The sequence below is a fragment of the Phaenicophaeus curvirostris genome, chromosome 1 (assembly GCF_032191515.1).
Source record: "Phaenicophaeus curvirostris isolate KB17595 chromosome 1, BPBGC_Pcur_1.0, whole genome shotgun sequence".
Lineage (NCBI taxonomy): Eukaryota > Metazoa > Chordata > Aves > Cuculiformes > Cuculidae > Phaenicophaeus > Phaenicophaeus curvirostris.
This window is the reverse complement of record NC_091392.1, coordinates 21,849,922-21,875,526: the sequence shown is the minus strand read 5'-3', so window position 1 is coordinate 21,875,526 and position 25,605 is coordinate 21,849,922. Positions and strand designations below refer to the sequence as shown.

The window sequence follows — 25,605 nt, the reverse complement described above, 5'->3', positions numbered from 1 at the left end:
CAGTAACTTGTTAAAGTTTTCATTCTAATTTTTTCAAAGGGTCACAGGCCAGGATAAGAGAATAGACATTAACACTGAAGTTTTTGGAAATAAGTTTAAAATAATAAAAAAGTTTTATAAGAGCATCAGATTTATGTTCTCCAGAGAGCTTCAAACTCTTGCAGTCATTGACATAGCTGGTTTTCAGGAAATACATAAGTGTTAAGTGGTGAGTATGCCCAGTTCCCATCTGATATTCTACCTATACAATCACATCTGTGATTTTGAGGAAGTGAATAAATGCATAACTTAGGCATTGCCTTCTGAAAAAATAGCCCCACAGAAAGATAAATCTATTGTCCAGAGACATGGAAAATTACTAGATATCAATGCCAACATTTTTATCTGTGTGATTTATCATAATCAGCACATAATTTACACACTCTGTCATTATTTTCTCCATCAACTTCATGCTAGATAAACATTTGCACAGCTAGCAGTTCACATACATACTGTATCGAATAAATTACTATATACTGCTCAGATATAAATTATTTTTCTGGGTCCAAAATCATACATTTTTTCTAATCTCAAAATATAGACTTATGGGGAAGCTTTGTAACAGAGTTACTCACCAGAGAATGTATTTCCACCACAACAAGAATATTTTCTAAAAAATATCACTCTCCAACATTTTGGTTTTTAGGGAAAATAACACTGAAAATCAACCCTATGTTGAAAATATGATTGTTGCATTTTAGAACTAAACCGGTTCAAAACTTTCATTCAATTTTTATGCTAGATAACATACAATAGTATTTTCATCAAAATATAATGAGGTTTAATTCTGTTTTGCTTGAATTTTAAAACAGTCTGGTTTAATTTCAATTCCAAATGTCAAAATCCATTTTGAAATAGAAGATTGATCTTCTTTGCAGTTATGCTTCTCAAGAGGATTTCCTGAATAATAAATTAAGAATAAAGGTTTTGACCCTTATTATATTTTTTCCCACTTTTCAAAATAGGTCCTGAATGTATAACAGCAGTCATTGGAAATGCTCTGCTTTCTCAAAGAATTCAAACATATCATCTGAGATCAGGAAAGAGGGAGAGGGGACTGGGAAGAGCTCCCCTGTGGCCTGACAGTGCTTGTCAACTCCAAGAGGTGCGGCCCCAATTCCCAGATCCCACAGCTTCATCTCCCTTTCTCCAGGCAGCCTGCTCTGACTCTTAACAACTCCCTCAGTCCTTCTCTACCTTCCACTTAGAGTTTCTATGCTGAATTGAAGATCAGTAACACAGAGATTAGAGGGAGGAGAAGGGGATTGGAAAAGTAAAATATTTTGCTGCAAAAGCATCCTCTGTGGACTTGCACATAGACAGTGATGACAATGGAATTAAGGCAGAAGGAAAACAAATTTTATAAAGGAGAATAAATGCATACCAAGACATATACACAAGTGCTATACACTGTCATAATATCAAAAATTGGAACACTCCAGAGAGCAGATCTGTAGAGATGTCAAAGAGTCAAGTAATAGGGTTATATCATCATTCTTTTGATCAGAAAATGAATCATGTACAAAGTTGAAGAACAGAAAATATGAACAGAGAAAAGAGTTAATAACACAGTCTTTCAAATAACCACCTACTCTCTAGGGAATTATCATAAGAAGGCAAAGTACAGGCATTTAAAATTATTACTTCTTTGTGGAACTAAGTATGGAATGGTTTTCCATGGGTAGAAAATATATGTAAGACATGCTGCATGTTCTTAAGTCCTTTCAGCTGTAAAATGCTACTGAGTTCATCGAAGTCCTGCACAGATGCTTAAATAGGCCTTGCAGGATTGGAACTATATTTCTAAGTATTGCACAGCAAATTGTTTGAAGGTGTGATAGCAGCTGGAAAGCTTGATCATAATGTAGTTAAGTTCCTCACTCTCATATGAGAACTAATTTAAACTAGCATAGTCCAGTGCAAAAAGAAGGACTTTGGCAAAGAAAAAAGCCTAGTCAAAAACAAATTACTAATGGATTTAATGTACTGAGCTATAGCAAAATGTACACAGTGTTATAAAAGAGTTACTAAGGGCTTGAACACCATGAATCAAATGTCGAAGAATGTCAAATGACATCAGACTGGATGCAGAATAAATACCATATACTAAAGAAGAGATGAAGCAAGGAGTTAAAATTTAACCTTATTAACAAGCGTCATAGAACCGAACTCCTTAAGTGATCACAAAGCCTGAGAGGATGATGGTTTTTGCCACTCAGCCACAATGGTATCAATGCCACAGAAGGATATAGAGACTGCAGAAGTAGAAAACACAATCATTTGAAATGTCATATATCCACAATTCAGGCAAGTAAGTTTCATAATGAAGCATCAGATAGGGATGCCATATATGACCAACATGAACAAAAAGCAGTGGCCACCAAAAAAGAAAGGATGTTGGGTTTTATCTGGAAGAGTGCATCAGGCCCAAATCCAGATAGGACTACAAACAAGCTCCTTTGCAACTGCCACCAAAATATGCTCAAATACAACTTTCTAAAAAAGAAGAGAAATAAAGAAATCCACTTGGATGAAATTAATCCAGGCATGTTGATTTTTTGGTTGTGGGTTGTTTTTTTTTTTTCTAAAGGAACACCACAAAAAGGCAAGGAAGGTGGTAAAAGCACCAGCCAGATTTTGAAGACATACTTTCTATTCTTTTAATGTCACAGACATAATTAAAGTAAACATATAGCCCTGTTCTTACAGGCTCTAAAAGCAAACGCCAATATGTTTAAATTTCATAGTGAAGAAAGCTGCAAGAAATTTTAATTATTTTTTTCCCGTAAGTGTGATTCACGCTACAGTGAGAAAAACAAACTGATAAACTGGGGAAAACGGAACTCTGCATCAGCAGACAAAAGAGATTTCAAGGAGTAACACACACGGCAGTTCCCTCCCACGTACAATTTTCCTTTCATTGATATTAGAGAATTTTAGAATTTAAGATTGCTGGGGCCAAATTCTTGGTTGGTCACTCTTTTCATAGGATGCTCAAACTTTATGTCTCTGTTTCAAGGTTCTGTATAACCTGTCTATAAAGCTCTGCTTATTTTCATCCTTCTTTTAAGATCTAAAACTCTCATCTTCTGAAGTGAGAAGCAATGTAGCTTCCCTTCTGATCATTCCTTTAAAGCTTTTCTTATCCTACTCAGCCTTTGATTACTGACCTCTCTGTGATTTCCACACAAAAATCAAGTTATTGCTCTCATTTGGGGGTCCATATCCTCTCAAATCTCATACCTCTTCATGTCAATAAAGCAACACTCACATACAGCAGTGAAGATTTGGCCATTATACATCCTTTGTATTTCATCTCTGTGCAACTAAGTTGCAAAATCTTTAGTGTTTTGTTCCAAACCCTCTTTTCTTTATTATCATCATAAATTACATGAAAGACAATTTCACTGAGGAATTAGTAAAAACAGTTCATATAAAATGAAAAGTGACTTTAATATTCATCCAAAATTCTACTCAAAATCTTATGCAGACCTGAAAGCTTCATACTGCAGCTTGCAAAGGTGTGGGTCTATAAGAGCCTCTGTAAAGGAATAACGTTTAGCACAGAGCACCAGGAACATTTTACCATGAAGGCTGACATCCAAGGCATGGTTAGTTCTGCAGAAAAAAGCACAGCTACAGTATAATATGTAAATCTACTTGCCTTTTTCCTGCAGGCTGTCAGATACCAATCTTTGCTATCCATGCTATCCCACTGCACAAAGAAACAGCAAATGTAAAAGACCTTTGCATACTTACATCCAGGTCCATTAGCTGACATGAAGACTTGTATAATCTAATACCACAAATTAATTCTTCTTCCTTTTGTCATTTTTCACTATTTTAAAATACTGATGCAACTAGAGATTTCACCTAAAATCCAGTGAAAATGTAAAAAAGCTCCTGAGGAAGATTTTTCCTATTAAATTGTTACCCTAATTTTGCAGAAGAGTTAGAATGATATATATCTGGTCTAATTAATAGGTAAAAGCAAAAAATCGCAGGAATTAAATCCAAGAATGTGTGTGCTTTACCCTATCAGTAAATAATTAGCAATTTATACAGTAATTTTAACCTCCTTTTGCTTTTCCTACATTCTGTGAAAGACATTTGTAATCTTGCATTTATTATTTATTTGGAATTACAAATTACAAAGTCAATGGCTAACTTACGGTCTGTACTTTTTTCTTTCGGCATTAATTGTAATTGTAAAATTAAAGGTATGTTCATACTTTTAAGTAGGATGCAGAATACATGACAGCCTTATTGTCTCGTAGTCATACAACTCAATTTTGCAAAATGCTTTTCTTTACTGAAAAGTAGAGCCTATTGGCAGGTGCTCACATTTCTGTCCAAAAAGTCAGAAAAAAATCTATTATTCAAGCAATCTATACATTGTTTGCTATGTTTTCAGATTTTATATGTGATATAGCTTGCAAGAAGGTTCAGAGCATTGCAGTGCTTATTCTATCAGTCTCTGAATCAACAATTACAATGTTCCTAAAACTGCCACTTCTAGCACCTCAGGCTCTTTTTCAAAATTTAAAAGGAATAGAATGAATTTGTTTCTTGTTTGCTATAGTTTCACAAGTCACAGGAAGAGATAATTTAAAATGTTACCTTGAAGTGCTTCTGGTGCTGGAAATGATTTGTTCATTTCAAGATGAGAGAATAATTGTTGATCTATGTGAAAGTCTCTGAAGAATTGTCCTTTCAAGGGTATGGCTCAGGAAAAAGTCTATCAACAGTCAGAACTGAACACTGAGAATGAAAAAGTAGCCCTATTTTCTAAGGCAAACAATGCTTATGTTACACTTAAGCCTGTTTGGAGGAATCCAGTGGAATTTATGACACGTGCAAATGCCAATTATTTTTTCTTCTTCTTTGCTTGAAAGAATAGAACAGGAAAAACCTGTTTAAAAATATCTGAAAGATGCAATCTCTGGCCCAAAGAGTTATATGTGAGCACATGGAAAAGTAAGGAAGAGACAGGATGCAAGGGAAACCTGAATAGCATGGCAGATCATGGCCACAGCACAGGACCTGCCCCATGACTGCAGAGCTTTTGAAGGCATTTGGATGTTACTATCTTGTGGAGTCAGAAGGAATGCACATAGTGTTTTGACCATTCCTTTCACTATCTTTACTTTTATCTAACAATAACAAATCAACTAAGACCATCCTTGGCTGCCACAACTTCAGTAAATGTTGAAGATACTGAAGACACAGTAGAAAAACCCATACCATTTATCACCCATTGTTTACTGATGCAGCTGAAGATACCACTAATGGAAGCACACTTTATCCCACAGTATCACTTAAATAACTTGAAAGTAACATATATTCCACAGGGTATGTAGCATGTGAGATCACGACACTAGCTGCTTTTATCTCAGTGATAGATCACATACCTTATGTAGATTCATCAAAGATTTTAAAGCCTTAATTTGTCTGTCTCCTGGGATTATCTCCTCGCAGAATAAAGGAATCTTGGCCAGAAAAACAAGATGTTTCATTTTTAAACAAAGCCTGAATATAAACTCTTTGTCTAAAAGTCCCTTTAAAATATTTTGCATAATTCAACAGGATATTGCATCCTGAAAAATCTGTGACAGATCTGACACGTACTCAGATCTAAGGAACATTTGCTGATATTCCATGTACAGAGGACTGGCAGGTATTGCCTTTCCTTTTCTCTCTATCTGTGAAAGTACCTGTAAGGATCACCTCTAAAAATTTCAGTAATACAGTCATAAGAAATTGTTAGAGTTTTCATCAGGATCTTACATGAACTGGGTAGCCATATTGCTTTGTTGAGAAGGTGCTGATCAATGCAACAATGGAATACATTTCACTTGATTTGAGCTATTTAGAAGTGGGGAACCTCACCCAGATTAGTTTTCTAGATCTGATTGCAGTCTGTGAAGAGAGATGGGTATCCTCACTGCATAAGTCATACCAGTCTAAGCAGTTTACTAAGACCTATGGAATTAAGTAAATCCTGTCTCATGAGCTCCACGTGTGGGCAGTCCTGCAAGCCCTGAACGTGCACTAGACCAGAGCTCGAATTTGGGTCAAAATCATTATGCTCAGCCATGCAGTTAAACCACTGTCTGTTCAATGTAACAAACACACCTCTCCTCCCCTGTACATACATTTTAACACAAACTGGGGAGGCTTGTGCTTTGACCTGACCTTTTATAAAAACCCTCCATACAAACACATCTATCTCAAATATTGGGTACAAATAATAGTCCAGAAATATTAAACTATAATTGCTACATTTAATGGACACACTTATCCATTAAGATCCAAATTCTGACCTCCTTTTCTATACTGATTTATACTACAGCCCGTTATGTATGCCCCATTGATTTTGCTGTGTCTGTTTCTGCAATAAAATCCTACTTGGTAGATTAAAAAGCATCTGCATCTGTTTACAGATGACCAATTTGAACTCCCTTTCACAAAAAGGGAGCAACTGCTTATAAATCAGAGGCATTTCACAGGTGAATAATTATTCAATGTATTGAAAATGTTCCTGATCTAAAGGCAGTCCACAGTAAGTATTTTCTTGCTGCTTCATGAAAGTATGAAACCACTTTACTGATATTAATTATATTATAATATTAATATAATTCTTAAAATATTGGTGGTATCTAACATCAGAATAAGTTGTAACATTTTTAATACCAAACAATCAGTAGGAAGATGACAACAGAAAGATTAAATAATTTAATTTGGTTTACCATTTTCTTTTCTCTTGGGCTCATATTTGTTTTAATTTGTTCATATCCTGTAAATTGTTAACTAACAGGGAAAATGTTTTGTCAGAACTTCTGCATCAACAGCTTATGCTGTAAGTGATTCTGTATCCCAGTCTATGTGTGAGGTGACAATTTTCTGCAGTTAAAAAACAGGACAAACAAGCTATATATACTTATAAAATGTTTAAGGACTGCAACCTGAAATGCTTCAATAACGTCACAGGTGATGTACACACAAAATTACAACAGTTCTTCCAGTCCAATCACAAGGCAGGATTACAAGAACTTCTCAGAAGAAAATACGGCTTATATAGAACATGCTTTCCCATTCTCAGCAAGGATCTGTTTGTGGCACATGAAGAAAGTAAACTTATGAAGCACGGTATACAACAGTTCCACTGTCAGTTTTCCTGTTCCACTAACATCTGTCCAAAGCAGTTGTGCTGGTACTGGAAACGACAGTGTAACTTACTACTGTGTCCCAGAAACAAGGATTGTATAGAGATGACATTCTTACATGTGTGACATCCAAGTTACGTCATAAGTAATAACGGTTACAAGTTTTTGAAGCTACATTTGAGAAGGTGCAGTTCCAGAGTTCACATAAAACTATACTTAAAACAATTATTCATTCACTACAATTTGCCATTCCTATAGAGGCTCTGAACTGGAATAAGAATTTCTGGATTCATAGGTTACTAGAGAACATATCCACACGTGTGCCCATATATGCATACTAAAAGTATTCCAACATGGCAGTAAGCATATCAAAATAGCAGATATTATATTTAAATGATTGTGCAGTGGAACATGACTCATAACTTTGTAAAACATTATAAATATAAAATTGATATGTTTCCTGACAGAATACAAGACTTGAATTCCTGTTGATGAATAAAATTATAGAGAAAAGAGACCTCAATGGAGTATACCAACATTTCTTTCTTCATATTAGAATGAGAAACTTTTTAAAATGAGATGTTTTGTAGGTGAATCTAGGCTTTGACAACAGGACTGTGAAGTGATATTCCACTTCATATAGTATAAAGAGATTTAAAAACACTAACAGCTGATGAAATAACAACATGGATGACAGCAAGTGATATGAAGAAATCAAATCAGTGAATGGGCAAAATAGGTTAGGTCCCGTGATTTGACAGCTCTCATACATATTGAGTAATACTGATACACATTAGCTGTTGCTGGAATGAAATATTATTCAACTTGAATCTTCTGAAATACTGTAGTTTCTGGAATAAAAGCCAGAACTGGCCCTTTGTAAGACAATTGAATGTGTATATTTTGATCAAATATACTTCAAGCTACAGTCTTCTATCACTTGTCAGTCTACCAGATGTTGACAGCAGAGAGACAGCAAGGTTCATGTCTGCCAGTTCTCCATCACCAGGAGAATTTCGTCTGAACATTCTGACCTGATGTATAGCATGAGAAAATATGTATTTCAGTCCTGTTAATTTTGGCAGAATGTCAATCACCATTCTCACTTTTTCTTTGGAATTGACTACTCAGGCTTCTGAAATGGAGAACCAGACAAAATCTGCTAAAATGATGAATTTATGATTTATGGTATACAATAATGAAGAGATTAAACTTCATTTAGGTTATTAGGAGAGGTCTTGGTGCCATATGGGACATGATCTATTGTCCTAAAATCAAAAATAAATGCTCTCTGGATCTATATATTATTTAATGACACATGATGCAGTTTGATTTAATGCTGTGTAAGACACAACACGAGACTGCAGAGCAGCTACCAGTAATGCGCAATTCTCATAGTTCAGAAATCATGTCCAAAGTAAAGTAAGAAACAGTTCAGACTATGACAAATACTCCTCAAAGTCTTTTGTGTCCAATTGATGTGATCAGTAGCAAAGATTCAACAGTTGACTTGTCTCCTGCTTATCATGCTGTAATTCTGTCTACCGTGCTTTTTACACAGAATCACTGTACTTACAGAAAACAGGAATAGAATTTTTATAAATATAAACAAAAAGTCAAAAATCCTTCTAGAATGTGTTCATAAACTACTTTTCTAATGGAAACAAATAAATTGCAAATAACAGGAAAAGATAAAAGAGAATAAGAATTGCCATTTCTAACTCTTATACATACACATACTGGTCACAACACACAAGTCACACACGGAGTGGGAGCAGCTCTCTCTGTGTGCTGGAAAACATTCCCTCCTGAGCCTTTTGTACCTTTTGGGAATTATGTTACAACTCACCATGTGTCTCAACTGCACCTATGGTGATTTTTTTTTTTTAACTTTGTCTAGATCTTATCAAGGGAAAAAAATATTTTAGGAGTGCTTTTACAGTAACGGAAACATTAGTCAAACTAAACAGTAATGCACCATACCTTTGCAAGATTCACATTTTACTAGTGAACTTTTGAAATTGTTCTAGAAATTTTTCAGAACATGGATACATACACCTATGAGTAAACCTTCTTTCTATTAATATTTTAAGCACAATTGTGTTTTCAAAGATCATAAAATCACAGAATAACCAGGTTGGAAGAGACCCACTGGATCATCGAGTCCAACCATTCCTATCAAAGATGTTAGTATCAAAGATGTTAGTTAAGAGAAAACAATTTAATAATGTATCTGTAAAGTTCCTAGATATGCATGATGTCTATTATACTGTACTGTGTTTTTTTCAGTGAAGCGAATAGTTCAGTTTGATCAAGCAAGTTGAAATTAGACTAATTTACACAGGTCTCTCCGTGCTTCTGGAAACTCTTCCATCTTTATTTTTAGCAGTGCAGTTAGTCATTATAGACAGTTAAAGGCTGATTAGGTTTTTAGAGTAGTTAAAATCCTAACCATACAAAACAAGGGCAGAGATTACTTCTGTATGAATGTGCATGACAGAGTTTTTTTAATTAATGTTTTTGTTAAGGTTTTATTAAAGGGACTCATTTTTCTGTTCAACAACAGATACGATAAATGTATGCCTTGGAGGGATGCTATGGGAAAAATCTAGAACAAATCTCATTGGAACAATATCTTATGTGAGGTTTGAATCTGAGGCTACCACTGTATGCATTAAAACGTGATATAGTAAGCAGTTTTACTTCACGTTAGATTTCTATCTGCTTATGAACACAAATAAAATATCGTCATGTGTACACACATTTATATGTAAAGAGAACTTCTTTAGAATTTTTTTTGTTAAAATAAAATCAAACATTAATATTCTGCAAGGTTAATGCAAGCAAATCCAAACTTCATTTAATTTTTACCCTTCTTTCTGAACTTTTCCTCATTAATTCTTTTTTCTTTTCCTATTACTGTATTTTGGTCTCCCGAAAGAACAATGTTGCATATTGTCAGTCCAACAATTTAATCCAGTTTTTAAAATAGTATTCTGGCATATGTTTGTTTCATTTTCAAGTCTTCACATTCATATTGACAAGGCCTCAACAACTGAGAGCAGGCATTAACAACACAGCACCAGGAATAAAACTGTTGAGCCCACAAAGTTTCAAAGTAATGTTTCAGCTATTAAAAACTTGCCCCACCAATTGACTCAAGTGAGAAACTGAGAGTACGGGAAATTCTCTAGGATGTTAAATTTAAAATAGAGCAAGAGATATACTGTCTCTGACGTCTCCTGCAATTATCAAGCAAGCTCTTCCTCTTGAAAAATGTAGGCAATCAGAGCATGAATGCTGCCTCTGTCTTTACAGTTTTCTGCTGGGGCACAGGGATGAGTGAAAGCTTCTCATCTTCTCACTTCTCATTCCCACAAAGAGAATCCAAAGCTAAAGAATGGCTGTTGAAGATCTCAGTAAAAGTCTTTTTATTGAATATAGAAAACCTGCATCTTGAATAAATAGATAAAGTGAGGCTTTGTGCAAAATCTACAGGCAGTTAAATCCATGTACTGCTCTGCTCTTTCCCATTTTGTTGTAGTAAGACAAAAGAGTTCTCTGCAAATGCCTTTCTCCTTACCTGATTCAAAAAGTTTAAGGGTAGTCATTGAATTACTGTTTCATGTTTACAAAGTTAAAGGGCCAATTTGGGTTTTTTTCTTAATTTCAGAATGGTTGGAACAAAAAACCTCTAATATTTACAATGAATCACTCTAATCTTGATTAATTGATCAATGTACCCTCACATACAGAAACACACAGAGCTAGTTGCACATCAATAGTGGTAAAACCATTACTTTTTCAAAGTTCAGGTGAATCACTGCTTTCTATAAACTGGTAAAAATTAGAAAGCAAATGATCAGGTAAACTCTAAAGAAATTTATCTACCTCCAAATTTATATCTCTCCAAAGCACAAATTTTTTGAGGAATAAGTAGTAAGAGCAAACACAAATGAACAATATCTCTAAATAGCTTTAAAACAGCATGTTCCTTTAAATAAGCTGTTGAAGCCATTACAGCACTAGACTAACAATTAGGAATATATAAGGACAGAGGGAAGTAAGAATGCATGTGCCCTTTTGCAATTCTTAACCTTGAACAAGAAGAAAAAATCCCTTCCTGGACTTTCAGTGCTACAAAGACTGGTGATTTTACACAGAAAAGAAAAAAAAAACCAACATTTTTCTCTATGAAGCATTTTCTAGCATCTTTGTAGAGAAAAAAAGGCATGAAATTGGATTAGATTAGTAGAATCCCAACTGCAGATAGTAAAAATTTAAAGCTATGAACTGGTAAGACAGCTAAATAGAGAACAGCAATAACAGTTTTGTTGTTGTTGAGAATTACAAACGTCACATGAGAAAAAGATTCAAGTATCTCCTAAGATAAACAGGAGTGCCTAACACAGCACATCTCAAGCTTGAGAAAATTTTATACCTATCAACTTACCTTGTAATATCTTTGAAGTGGGAGATTTTCAGATTATAACTGTATCTCAAGATTTTGAATTTCTCTCAGTGTCTCACTGGCTATTGTTATGATATACAAATTGGGCTGTTGGGCAAAAGACAAAGAGACACTGCCCACATCTCAGTCCCATCAATTGCTGCAATGTTTACTTTCTGGGTGAAGAAAAAAATTTTACTTCTGTTTTCAGGCACAGCGAGCATGCCATAATTTTGACATCCATTTCAAATGGCAAATTATTTTAAATCTATAAAGATACAGCCTATGTATTTTATACAGTACTTTACACTTAGTAACTCAATTTGACAGATGCGATGAGGCTCAGACAAGTCACAAAACCATCTGTGGCAACATTTAGAGCTTCCCAAATAACAGCATATACACCATTCATTCCACCTGAAGAACTTAAAAAAAAAATTAAAAAGCATCTCTTTTCCCCTTAAAATAGTAAAAACAATATAATCCCTTCCTAGACATGGGCAACTACCCCGCCATGACTTACTGCAATATGAATCAAGACTGAGGAGCAAAGGATTAGAGCAATGAGCTATCATTTAGCTCAGTGAAGAACTGAATATCACTTTTTTTTTTTTTTTTGGAGGAGCATGTGGTAAAATTTAGAAGGCTTGTTGTTGAAATGAGAGAGTGCATGCATGTCTCATATTTCTGTGTGAAATATATCTGTGCATTGTAAAGCCCAGTGAAGTAAGTCTTTGAATCGATGGCAGAGTACGTATGTGATAAATATGATGGTTCAGGAACCTCAGGACTAGCCATGCACGTGCTTAGAGACTACACTGTATGTCTGCCTGACAAATCCAGAAGAAGTGGGGTTCTGATGTGCAGCTTTCACTAGCAGAAAGTTTGGAAGGGCACTCCCATAACAAAGGCTGCATGATAGTGCCACAAGGCAGCTAGAAATCCTGGAAAATGTCCACTTTCCTCGTGGAAAACATTATTTTATGAAAGAAAGCACGGCCAGGGAAATCAAGGCACAAGGATAACTTACACAGTGCAGAAAGTTGAGTACTACTGCTGCCACCATTAACAGAGGTGGAGCTCACCAACAGTACTCCCAGAGGTGATGGCAGTAATTAGGTAAATGACAAGGGGAGCACTGAAATTAGGCAAAAAACTTTATACAAAAAATAACATAAACAGCCTGCTGTAGTCACAGAAGACTAATGATAACCATCTTGTAGTAAACTCTGCAAAGAACAGCTAAAAGCCAAGATCTCATAGGTGAGATGAAACTCAGAGCTACTGATGCAACTGCTCTACCAGCTGTCATGACAATTGTGTCTGTAGATGATGTCTGAGAGAGCAAGTTTGAGAATGCCAGTGCCAGTTAGCTAGAGTTTTTGCTCAAACTTCAAGGAGACTTTCAGCATTATGATACAGAATACTGTTTTGTTCACATAAGGAGAAGTAATAAGCACGCATTGATTTGACTTTTACTCCATCCTCAAACACAATGTAAACTGAACACAGACTTCATGACTTGACCTATCATCAAGACCTCAATATTTTAATCAGAAATTTAATTTTCTCTATATATACTTCAGTGATAAAAATAGAAGAATTACTGTGATGTGCCTGTTCACTAAAACAAAATCATATTGACAGCTATAGATAGAGTGAGAGAAGAGGTCATTGAAAACATGAATGGAATTGAACCACAACCATACGTCTTTCACAAAATCTGTACCATCATTGGATTTGTGCAAAGTAACTACTAATGTTCTCAAAAATTGTCCATTAATTTTTCCTTCACATTTGAAGAAGAAAATTCTTCTTACAACACACTAACTTGTACTGGAGAATTGAAAGGAGCTGGAAGAGTGATGAAAAGAAAGCAGTTCCTTCCCTGCACTCCAATAAACAATTTACAGATAACATTTTACTTTCACAGTTACCTGTGCACTTCTTGATATTGCTGTTTCTTTTTCCATGTGATCCTAACTTGCATCCAAAATTCTCTTCCCAGAATTCTGCAAACCATACATTTCTTCGATTGTTAGCAAGTGTTCGGCTCCGAAAATATCTATCAAATCCTATATTTAAAACAATTGAAAGAAGTAACAGCATATGATACAGCATAAAACAGTCATTTAAAGACAATAACAGATTTGGTTTAAATATCAGAACAAGAAAAAACATTAGGTACGAACTACTACAATAAGGTATTTTATAAGCATAGTAGTATCTAAGGATTAAAAAAATAGCACATTTGTTATTATGCCCTATTTGCTGTAGAATAAGTTCTTTTAAAACATTTGCAGCAGTTAAAGAGTGTCTAAAACTCCAATAGAAATAAAAAATGCAATGCAGGTGGTTAGGGAAATGGCTTAATGTTTAATACACACATGACCCAAATTAAGAAATGCACGGCAACAAGAAAGGAGACAAACTAGAATCACTACTTAGTCAAAGACTCAAATCCAAGTTTCATCTTGAGGCTACTTAAAATCACCACATACCTCTCTGTTGAACCAGAAGGCTTCCAGGACACCTAAAATTCTGCTTCTATATATATCTTTAATGACCCTCATTGAGAAACGAAGGATTCCTGCTTAAACCTGATCAGATTCTGCACTAGTCTTACCCTTATAACCCAACACCCATAATGAAATGAAGACATACCATCTGGATTAAGCTCTTTACAAATGTTTCCATGTGGTTGAATTCTCCAAGTAGGATCAGTAGTGCTCAGTTTTTTATAATCATTTACAAGTTTAAGCACTTACCGAGACAGTAAGAGATGTTACTATGTCCAGTACCCTCTTGGGAATAAGGTCATTCAAACCAACTACTTCCACTTCATCCATCTAGTAAAAAACTTTGTTAAAATAGTATCTTCTTAAAGTATGTCCAGGAGAGGATAGCAGACCCTGAACTGATCTCCTTCCAGGAGAATGAGCTGACTCATTCTCATCCACCCAATACTCTCCTTTTTCATCTTGAAGAACCACCAAGCTATGGGTAAGAAGCTCTCTGTAGCACATTCTCTGGTTATCAGACAAAACTAAGGTTTCCTGATAGCAGACTCAGCATTTCCTCATCTCAATAGAGATATTAAATGAATATTCGATCAGGCCAATTCAAGTCACTTAGTTGCAAAGCTATCTCCGATTTCCTGTGGACTACATGTTTTTTAATTTTTTTTTGGGGGGGGGGGGAGAGAGAGAGAGAGCACACGCTAGGGTACTTGAACATTGACAGAATACAAGGGGTTTGTGTCACATGCATTCCTACCATCTATTGATGTTCTTTTGGGCAGAATGGTTACTGCTCCTTCTGCAATCTCCTCCTGCTGCTGAACTGGAGAAATTTTTGACCCCCAGCTATCTGAACCAATCCAGAGGAAATGTCCAGACTGATTAGCTTTTTTGGCTGCTTCCAGTATTCGCCTGCAAATAAACAACAAATGACTAATTAAACTTCTTTTACAAAAAAACCTGAGAATTCCTAGCATTCCTTATGGCTATGAATATAAAAACTCACACTAACCAATCAGTTAACAGTTTTCATAATCTAAATAAATAATCTAAACCATATTCAACAACAGTTCTAGAGAACTGAAGAAACCATACAAGGTTAACTTGTTCATCTTTAGCCATGTTTTTCTAGCATTCTTATTGGTTTCTTCCTGCTCAGAATCTATTGGAGTTGCACTCTTAGGAATTAGGAACAGATTAGATCAAAGGACCAGCACACTAGGCAATTGCAACTCAATTTCTTAACATCACATGTATAAGAATTTTTATATGGGATTCAATCTGAAAACACCCGGGTTACTCTATTCTGCACCAGCCAACCGCACATCTCTGTGAAGAGAGAACATCTTTAACACACAAAATTGGGAAACAGGCACCTAATATCATCTTCATTCGCAAACATGATCACTGCTCGAGCATTTGGAGTTTCCAACAAACGCTTGATGATCTTTTCAAACTCTCCTGGTCTTGGTTCCCGGGGGATTTTGAGTGATTGAGCAATGCAAACACCTCCTGAGAAAAATTAAAAGGAGAAAAAAAAATGGATTTTAATACATTATATATCCCCACTTCAGATAATCAATAGTTAACCAGGCAGAAAAAGAAAATAAGATGCTAATCTGATATAAAGCAGCACAGCCAAAATTTACCTTATCTATATATTTTGAGATATGTACCATTTAAACTTAAACAGTTAATGTTGCATTAAAGAGTTCAACTCAGTTACCTGTTACTTTACTATTTATGTAATATTCAAAACAACACCCCAAGCAAGACCTTCAAGCACCATAGTCTGTCTCCACAGACGTACCCCAACTTATGGCAGCTGAGAAGCGAGCCTTGCCTCAGGATTGCATTTAACAATGGAGCTGCAATATGTCAGTTATTTTACATTCACAATGTGGCTCTCCAGTGTCAGGTAGCATCATACAGCTCTGCTTTTTCATCAGAGAGTATAAGGTTAACAATAAATGCTGTGGTTATAGAATCAAGTAAAGAACTTGATATGTTCCCTTATGAATGGATGCATACAGATCATGTCTAATTGTTATTATGACATTCTTAATTAAGTTGTATTAATTATTTAAGAGAGTTTGGGTTGTCATTGAATGTTCTAAATTACTAATCAGCGAATGAACACAAGCTCAAAGATGCTTCTTGACAGAAGGAGGAAAGTACTAACTGAAATATTTAAAAAGTACTTGCCCTGCAAAAAGGGACTAATTTATACAGAAACTCAGTGATTTCTAATGGTTTTCACACACATGTGCAGGGGAATACCTACTTCCCAGTTGCAACACTGTTACTGATGTTTGAGCAGAGGAGGAGAGAAACTCCTTGAGCCTGTTTCATGAAAGACTAAGTCCAGATCAGCAGCAGCTTCCTATATCATAAATGAATTTTCTGTGATTGTTTGACAATTTGCTTATTTTAGTTACCTTTTCTTTAAGAACTATGGCTTAATTCAAATTGGACCATCTAACTCCCATCAATATTTGTTCTTGTCTGTTGTTCCCAAAATAAGAGGTTCTTGTGGAGAATCTAATCATTAAAAAAAACCCCAAAAATGAAGAAAGTGAGAAAGTATTTATTTCCAACAAATAGCGACGCATTACTAGACAAAGGCAAAGCAAATTATAATTTCTGCATCTTTATATCTGAATACTTAAATAATTCTATGAGGAGGATTGCCTTTGGTGTGAGAATAAGAATGTGTTTTAAAAGAGCTATTCTATTCTAATGAATGCCAGTATTTATTTTCTGACGTATAAGATTACATGAGTCATAGACATGTCTGCATATTAAAGGTAACTAGACAACTAAAGTCACAGTTAGATGGCTATGTTGTGTATGGGGAGGCTTTACAACAGTCTTGCTCTCCCTATCAAAATGTCCTTCTGTTTTTCCAAAGTACTTCACAAATTAGGTTGATACATGCCGTCAGTCACAAAGTTTGAACAAAAACAGGGGTCCAGACAGATGTAGCTTGGGATGTAGAGCTACATGAAGAACTTAGAGAGGTCTCTTGTGTTAGCTTCCTTAGGCTCAATTTATTTAATCTTTAAGCAAAAAAAAAAAAATCAAAATAAATGTATTCATGAAGCCCTTTTTATTTCTTTTACACAAATGTAATATTTGGAAAATGCTGGGGATTTGTTATCAGATTTTGTTCTGCCTCTGCAGAATCTTACCGACTTCAATAGCTGTCTGCACAGGCAGATCCTAAGCTTGCATCAAGTTTAGACATGGCATAAATGAAACATGGAATTATCAACTGGAAGTATAAAAATAACAACTTCCAAATGAAATCAGCCAATTTTAATCTCAGGCAAACATATCACCTTTTTCAGCTATGAATCAGTTTCTTGGGAAGTTGCATTACTATTTTATTAGATTGAGAGATGTATATTACCATGTAGATTTGTCCTGAATCCTTCTCTACTTCACATGAAAGATATGGTATTTGCAAATCAGAACATCTGCCATTTCTAACAAAAATTGTTTGTACACATTTCTTCACCATCTATAAATAGTATAAAGATATAACATAAATAATTTACTCTTATCTGCTTTAAAGTGGAATATGGTGCCTTTCTCTGACAGCATATTTCTTCACATTTTTATGAACAGCCAGGCTCCCCATGACTGACAGCTAATTTGCCAATAACAACAGATGAGCCCATATAGCTGGTGACCCGATATTCACCAGGTATTGTTGACAATGCAGTAATGAAAAGATGGACACTGTGCTATAAAAAGCTTTAGCCAACTTTCTAAACTGATATTAAATTATTGACATAGACACTCAGAAAGCCCTTTACTGCAACCTCTTTCTGAAGCAACAGATCTGAAAAGTAAGAGAAATTTTTAGCAGACATCCTGTAAGTTTAACAAACAGCAATTCACTGCTAAAAAGAGAAGACTGAAAAACAATGCCAAGCTCTCAACTGTTCTCCAAGTCATTCAGGCACAAAAAGTAAAACAAATCCTAGAAACTGACATAAAGGAATAATTTGTTTCCTCTTAAATGCTGAGAGTTCTTTTGAACCATTTTTATTCATGCAATGGCCCTTAGGAAAAAAAAACATTCTTTCCACATAAAAAGCAATGCAAATATTACAAAATGCACTTGTCTAATATGCTGTACACAACCATCTACAATCTGTGTGAATTGTATATCAAGTAATGAAAGAAAAACTGCAGTATATACAAAAGCTATTTTCAGTCAATATAGTGAAGAAGAAGCACCATTCCATGACTGCAGAGGCAAGTTCAATCATGACTGAACTGTGCATCTTAGCATCTCCACATTGAAGACTGTGTTAAGTACTAATAGGAACAAAATAAAATATATATCAGCCTTATAGTTACATTTATAATGAATTCTGTAAGTTATCTCCAACTCACAAAACACTTTGTGTACACCCTTATCTATGTATGTTGCATATACAGCTGTTGCTCAAACAAATAACAGAGTATCAGTTTCCAGCTAATGCTGAAATGCTAGATGCACAAAAGTACTTACAACATTATGGTGTCTAACCTCTCGGCACCCTGCTGCCTTTGAAATCTACATCCTGGGCTAAGTGCCCAGACACAGAGAGAAATGAGTGTCTAGGAAAAGGATTCATAGGTGCCAGAAAACTGAATAAGGAATAATTATTCCTCCAAAATAACTACAAGAGCACGGGTTTTAAGGCCAGTAGTTAGGATAATCTTACAAAGTGTGAATAAAAGAGACATTTACCAAAATCGAAAAGAAATAGGGTTGGAGAACATATGTCTTATATGTGATACTCCACAGGTGCCAAGGGCTAAATGGTTCAGTCACCTAATGCTCCTAGAGGATTTATGGCTGTGAATCGTAAGAAGAAATAGTGTCTGTGTTTCGTCTGGTCAGCATTTCTGACTGATCTGGCCCATTAACTGCTTCTTCACATTGCTGGCTTCTAAAATATTTATTATCCTTCATCATCTGGGGATGTACCTAAAAAATGCATCAGTCTAAATTTCCCTTGACTAAAATCACAACAAATCTAAGATTTCTGTGATGAAATGAGAGCTAACTATCTCTTTGCCAAAAAGGAATTATGCTCAATGCTGGTCAATTAAAACAGCCTACAAAGAGGCTTCAGAGAGGGTTGCACCAAAAGCTGTTACTAAGACCAAGAAAGGAGTCAGATAGACTCATTTCAGGCAGCTCAACTGGGAACTGATACCAGTAACTGTACTCATTCCCTAATTCATATATGATGTAGGAAAAACAAAGGGTTTGCATCTGCTGTCACACATTTTAAAGACATTAAGATGGCATTCATGGAAAGCAGTTCTTCAGCTACTTAGGGGCAGGGGAAATGGACAAAAATCTTAGCACCAAACCGTGCTAAGCCTCTTTTGTCTCTTCTCAGATTGTCAAAACTAAGGTTGTATTCAGTCAACCCATGGCTTGATTGGAGGAATAAAACAGTTAATATGAACTGCACTGTGTCAGGGATAACAGGTATCCATTTGTGTTGTAAGAGCTATCAAGTGTGATACCCAGTACCTGGGACCATGGGACAATAAAAAGGAGATCAGAGGTGGGAGCTGGAAATCAGGCTCATCACAGCAGCTGCCCCGCTGACAATCAGGGGCTCAGTCCAGCAACTCTGCTCCATGGTTAGCAGCTGGTATCTCATATGCTTTTAAATCAGGGACGTAACCAGGTCTGATCTACAGTAATATGTTGATGAGTTGTGTTCTCCGTTTTGATAAAAATCACATCTTAAACAAATTGTTTCACGCCAGGCTTGGCTTGTTTATGGGTGCTCTGTATAACACAGCTAGTGGGAAAGAGGCTATCACCTAACAAAAAACTGGTAGATTTTCAAGAAACTGTCAGCACACTGGATCAATGAGCTTTTTCCTTTCCTTTTGTGCTCTTACAACAACAATTCTACCAAAGAAAAAAATAAAACAAAAGGAAAAATGTAGTATCTGCATTGGTTTGGTAGTTAAATTTATGGTGATTTTATAATATATATTCATTTTAGCTCTCAGTGGTTCTGAAGTCACAAGATGGCTGGCTAATTGTGAACCATTAAATATGCAAGTATGCAGAGGTGGGTTTCAGAAGAAGTGATGCTGAATGTGTATTTCGAAAATGACAAGCAGACTTTGTATAAAACTTAGGGTAACAATTTTTTTTTTCCCTCTGTACTCGGCACTGGTGAGACTGCACCTTGAATACTGTGTTCAGTTCTGGGCCCCTCACCACAAGAAGGATGTTGAGGCTCTGGAGCGAGTCCAGAGAAGAGCAATGAAGCTGGTGAAGGGGTTGGAGAACAAGCCTTACGAGGAGCGGCTGAGGGAACTGGGGTTGTTTAGCCTGGAGAAGAGGAGGCTGAGGGAAGACCTCATTGCTCTCTACAACTACCTGAAAGGACGTTGTAGAGAGGAGGGAGATAGGCTCTTCTGCCAAGGGACAGGGCACAGGATGAGAGGGAATGGCCTCAAGCTCAACCAGGGGAGGTTCAGGCTGAACATTAGGAAAAAATTTTTCACGGAAAGGATCATTGGGCACTGGAAGAGGCTGCCCAGGGAGGTGGTTGAGTCACCTTCCCTGGAGGTGTTTAAAAGACGGGTGGATGAGGTGCTGAGGGGCATGGCTTAGTGGCTGATAGGAATGGTTGGACTCGATGATCCTGTGGGTCTTTTCCAACGTACTGATTCTGTGATTCTGTGAAATTACTTTCCAGAAGCAAAGACTAAAAAATGAAGCTAAATGTAAATACTAGGGCCATGTTTTCTCCCCTGCTCGGATCCAACACTATATTATGGACTAATTAAATAGGAGACACAAGAAAGGGCATTACCTTAGTATCAAACAATCTGAAGACAGCTTTCAGTTCAAGTGTACTCAGTGTCTGGACCAGAAACGCACTACTGAGAACCAGTTTACCCTCCAAACTATTTATCTCCTCATGTATATGACTAGTTCTACTATTGCAAAAGGGTAAGAGATCAAGCTATGCACTTGCTTTCACAACCTATTTCTTAGTGTAAGGAGGCATACACCACCTGACTCAGTGTACACCATTGCAAGTCAATTATTTTATGGTAGCTTCATCACAAATCACAATGTTCCTAAAAAAGCTCAAAACAAGTAGCCAGAGTACCTCTGGAACTCAGACCTACCTGGCAGGACCTTCTCAGCTGCCTTCAAGTATACATTCCCTTGTTTTAAGATAAATCATATATGACTAGTCACTAGGCCAAGAAAATTCTAATGCTGGCCTATGGAAAGCTTCCAGAAGATATTACAGAAATATGTGAAGACAGAGAAGTTCTTATTCCAAGTAGGGGAACAGATGTCGGAGACACAGCAGAAGCCTCGTTAAGAAACTCTCTTGTGAGGCGCACAGGGTGCTGTCAGAGGCAGACATATGTCTTCATGTCTGACAGAAGACTGCACACTTCTGACAGTATCATGTCATGCAAGAGAGCATGAGGAAAACCAATTACATTTCTTTTCCTCTTCTAGTCCTTCCCCTGTTTATCTTGAAAGTCTAAAAAATCCAGACCTGTTTATACTGAAAGTCTGCTCCAGTTGCCAGGAACCTTGTTCAGCATGAAGATTGTTAGAGATATCAGAAACAACAAGATGCTCCATGCTCAGGTTCTGTTGACAAAAAACAGGATAACCTTGAGACTTAAGGAATACATCAAGACAGTTCATTGTCTGATAAATTTGGATGCTAAGAAATCTGAATGCTGAAGAAAAATCAAGTAAGTGACTGTTCTGCAGGGGACTTGCACTGATGCTGATAATCAGCAATTTTTAGGAATTATTACTTAAAGCACAGACAATTTACTGCCATCCTCTTGCGTATCCCTAGATGCCTTTAACAATAATTTTCTAGAGTATAAGTCAACAGGGAGTGACACCTAGGAAAATATTCTTGCAACCTGAAGATCAAGTTTCACAAGAAATAATTACTAAAAACGTAAACGTCTCCTGAATGTAAAAGTACTGTCATTGGGAGGTCTGAATGCAGCTGCGCATTGTTTCCAGATCTACCTTCACTTAACTACCCCAAGAAACCATAAGATCACTGATAGGTACACAGCCTTCAGGGTAGCTTAGCTTTACAACAAAGAATCTGAGCCTTCTGAAGGCTCTGCTGTTGCCCGTGAAGTCCATGTCATGGCTTCTTCACTATTATCCATGTCCAAATCCAGTTAAGTGAAATCTCATTCCAGTACACCCACTTTGTTGCAGCCACCAACTACGTGCAGTGTGGATATACCTTAAAATCTTGTGGCTTTTCGTTTCCTCATGAGCTCACTAAATACCTCAGCAAACAATTCACTCACTCTTGCAAAGACAGTTAATTTTCAGCCAATAGTGGCAATACTTCCTGATATAAGGTAATAGAAAGACAAACATTTACAAAATTACATAAATTAAATAATACTTTGCTCTGAATGGACAAAACTGGCACTTAGTACCCAATACACTAAAGTGTAATGGAGGATGAGAGTTTTTCTTATAATCTTTTAATGAACAAAACTAGCCTGAATTTTAGGCCCATACATTGATGGCTTTTTCCCTTTATTTAAATAAAAATGCATTTTTGTAAAATCTCTTAATATTGATGACAAAGGCATACAGCGAAACCATGAATAACACAAAACATTATGATAGATACAATGCACCGATTCCTTTTCAAAATGTTTTTTTCTACATTCCTGCATGTATTCACAGGCGTACAGCCATGCATATTTCACAAACACATGTGCTCACTGGGATGCTTACATCATGGGCAAAGCAGATGTTAATTCTAAAACAGAGAAGGAAAAAGAAAAAAACCAGGTCTGACTCCATATGAGACCACTGGCTATTGGCTCCAGTCATCAGAGTCTGTCTCTAAGGTGACATGAAGGAAGAGAGGAGAGATCGGTTATTTTATATTTCCATTCCAAATGGTAAAAAATTCTTTTTTTTTTAATTTTAATTTTCCCCTCAGAAGAAACAGTTCCAAATGTACCAGTACAGCTTCCACTAAGGCCACCATCTGACAGAAGATGGTAGAAAATAACTGTAAGGGATATTCTCACCATCACAAAACCTACCAATGTTTTTTTTCCAGGATTAAAATAAAAATAAAATAAAACCCATACTGTATTCATCCTTTGGTTTCTTAGTGTAATTTGTGTAAAGGAAAGCCAGCTTTCACAGTCTTGAAAGTGGGAGTCAAAATTTCATCTATAGTAAAGATGTTTCTGAATAAGTGAAAAATCATATACCCAGGGAAAAAATTATTGAAAAGAATGGATTCTGGAAAGTTGAGAGAGAGGAAGTGTCCTCTCAACAGTGAATCACTGAATAATTAGTTCATATAGGAAATGTGATGCCCAGTTAAACTTCAAAACAAATTGTGACCAAAAGAATATAATTGAAATTGGTCTCCATTTATATTTAGTGGTCAGCTGTTGCAATACTTTCACAGCTATGTCTTCTTTTAACACTGCAGTGGATATGAATATCTCCTTCTGTAGAAATGCAGTTCTTCCTGCTGGCAGATTTAGAACTTGCGGAGGCATAGCATGAAAAAAGAAACATGCCACTATTTTCTGGCTACAAGCAACATACATCCTTCATGAGGAAGGGAAACCCTCTTTATTTTTGTTTGTTTGTTTTCTAAAGGTCAGGAAAACTTATGTTATGAAAGAGACTTCATAACGGCCTAAATTCTAAAAGATTCTCAGATTTTTTTAAGGTAACTTCAGTTCTGATTTATAATAAAGTAATACTGTGAACTCAAACTCTGGTCTGTGGTTACTTAACAGCTACTTTTCTCCGAAAGTAAATTTGCTTGAATATGACCCTTTTTCTTACTTCTGTTTCTCTAAAATTCTCCGTACTGATGGCCTTGAGTATCAGCAAATATTTGGATTTTATGTCTTTATGTCTTATGTTTTGCATTAGATGCAAATGACTAATTCAAAATATTCTAGAGGTGAGTTAGACATAAAAATTGGCACTCCACCTCCAAGCACAGTCAATGAACCATCCCAACTGTTGCATCCTTCTAACATCTTGGTTAAAACCTGATGCCATGTTAACAGATGCAGTTCCAACACTGCCCTGTAACATATTGCTCTCTGTCTCTTGGTGGTCACCATCAGACCTGGAGCATCATTTCCAAGTTCCAGCAGTCTCTTTCCACAGGGTTGGAAAGACCTTCCCTTGAGCACTACCACCTGAAGTCACAAACCCCTGTGAATGCAGTCAACACTGAAGATGACACAGGAACTTCTGGCATTCCTTATAACTACGTTAAGGCAGGAAAAGTAACCCCACCACAAGAAGGGCTGGGTTTTGTAAAAACATTCATTTCTAAATAAATATAACCTTTTTTCTTTTAGGACAATTTGTTCCCTATGTGGATCTTCAGTTTAATATTTTTTCATTCCACACCCTGCCTTGTTTATTTTAAATATTTTACCAGTGATTTAAAAGACTGTTTTCAGTTAAATTGCCCTGGATTGTCTGATTTTAATGGCAGGTTGATGTCCTATTTTTCCCTTGCATACTTCTTACTGCTGTCATGGTGTTCACAGATTTCCTTCAGTCACCTCCTTTGCATGTAAATGCTGTACACAGGAAGCAGAAACTGGCTTTTAATCTAAGAAAAACAGCAGCACTGATTAATGTTTTCATTCTGAAACTTTTGGTCTGCTTTTATAAGTGAAGACATTCTTCTTTGTGGTCATAAAATAGCCACAGATTTCTTGCAGTCACAGGAATTCATAACAAATAAATAAATAAATGAAATCCTGTCTGCTTTTTGCTGTTTTCCAGAATGCTGATGGCCAAAGCAATTATTTCCATCTTTCTTTATGTATTCCTTTAATTGGACAGCCTAGCATCAATTCTCAAAATTAAGTGCTATTAGATAATTCTGTAGTTCTCTCTGTATGAATTTATAAGCCCTAATTTTTAATGAAAATCAAGAAGGGATCACTTCTGGCAGGGAAACTTATAGGTAAATCTAATCCCCAGAAAGCAAACATAATAGAGATTCAGAGTCTCCTGCAACCAAATCTGGCAGATTAACAGGGTTTACTGCATAAATTCTCTACATAGCATGCCTAAACTTAAGTTAAGCCCATGCTAACACAGCTAGAGTGCTCACTTACAGCCTTATACTCAAAGGGCCTTGTCTGTTTTCCTGGAGATTTTCCTCAAAAGCCAGGCTGACTTCAACCATGCATGAATAAGCCAAAGTTCTCTTCCAAGGCATGTCTATTTTACAGAGATTACATCGTACATGAGGAGACCTGTTGATCGATTAGACTACATGAGAAAAAAATTTCAGGCTCCAAGAGACTATTGTCATCATCTACCTTGGCCTTTTGGTTGATCAGAATCTTTCCCAAAGGCCTA

At 36.2% G+C, this 25,605-nt stretch overlaps 1 protein-coding gene across 3 annotated transcripts in view; it reads right to left on the bottom strand.

Moving 5' to 3' along the window:
* Window positions 1-25,605, bottom strand: part of GRM8 (glutamate metabotropic receptor 8) — a 338,430-nt gene that overhangs the window by 159,512 nt on the left and 153,313 nt on the right. For all 3 annotated transcript variants that reach the window (XM_069850429.1, XM_069850420.1, XM_069850438.1), the window contains exons 4-6: window positions 15,551-15,686; window positions 14,932-15,086; window positions 13,593-13,730 (exon numbers count right to left, since the gene is read on the bottom strand). In XM_069850429.1, coding sequence (XP_069706530.1) covers window positions 13,593-13,730; window positions 14,932-15,086; window positions 15,551-15,686 — 429 coding nt within the window. The remainder of the gene's footprint in view (window positions 1-13,592; window positions 13,731-14,931; window positions 15,087-15,550; window positions 15,687-25,605) is intronic.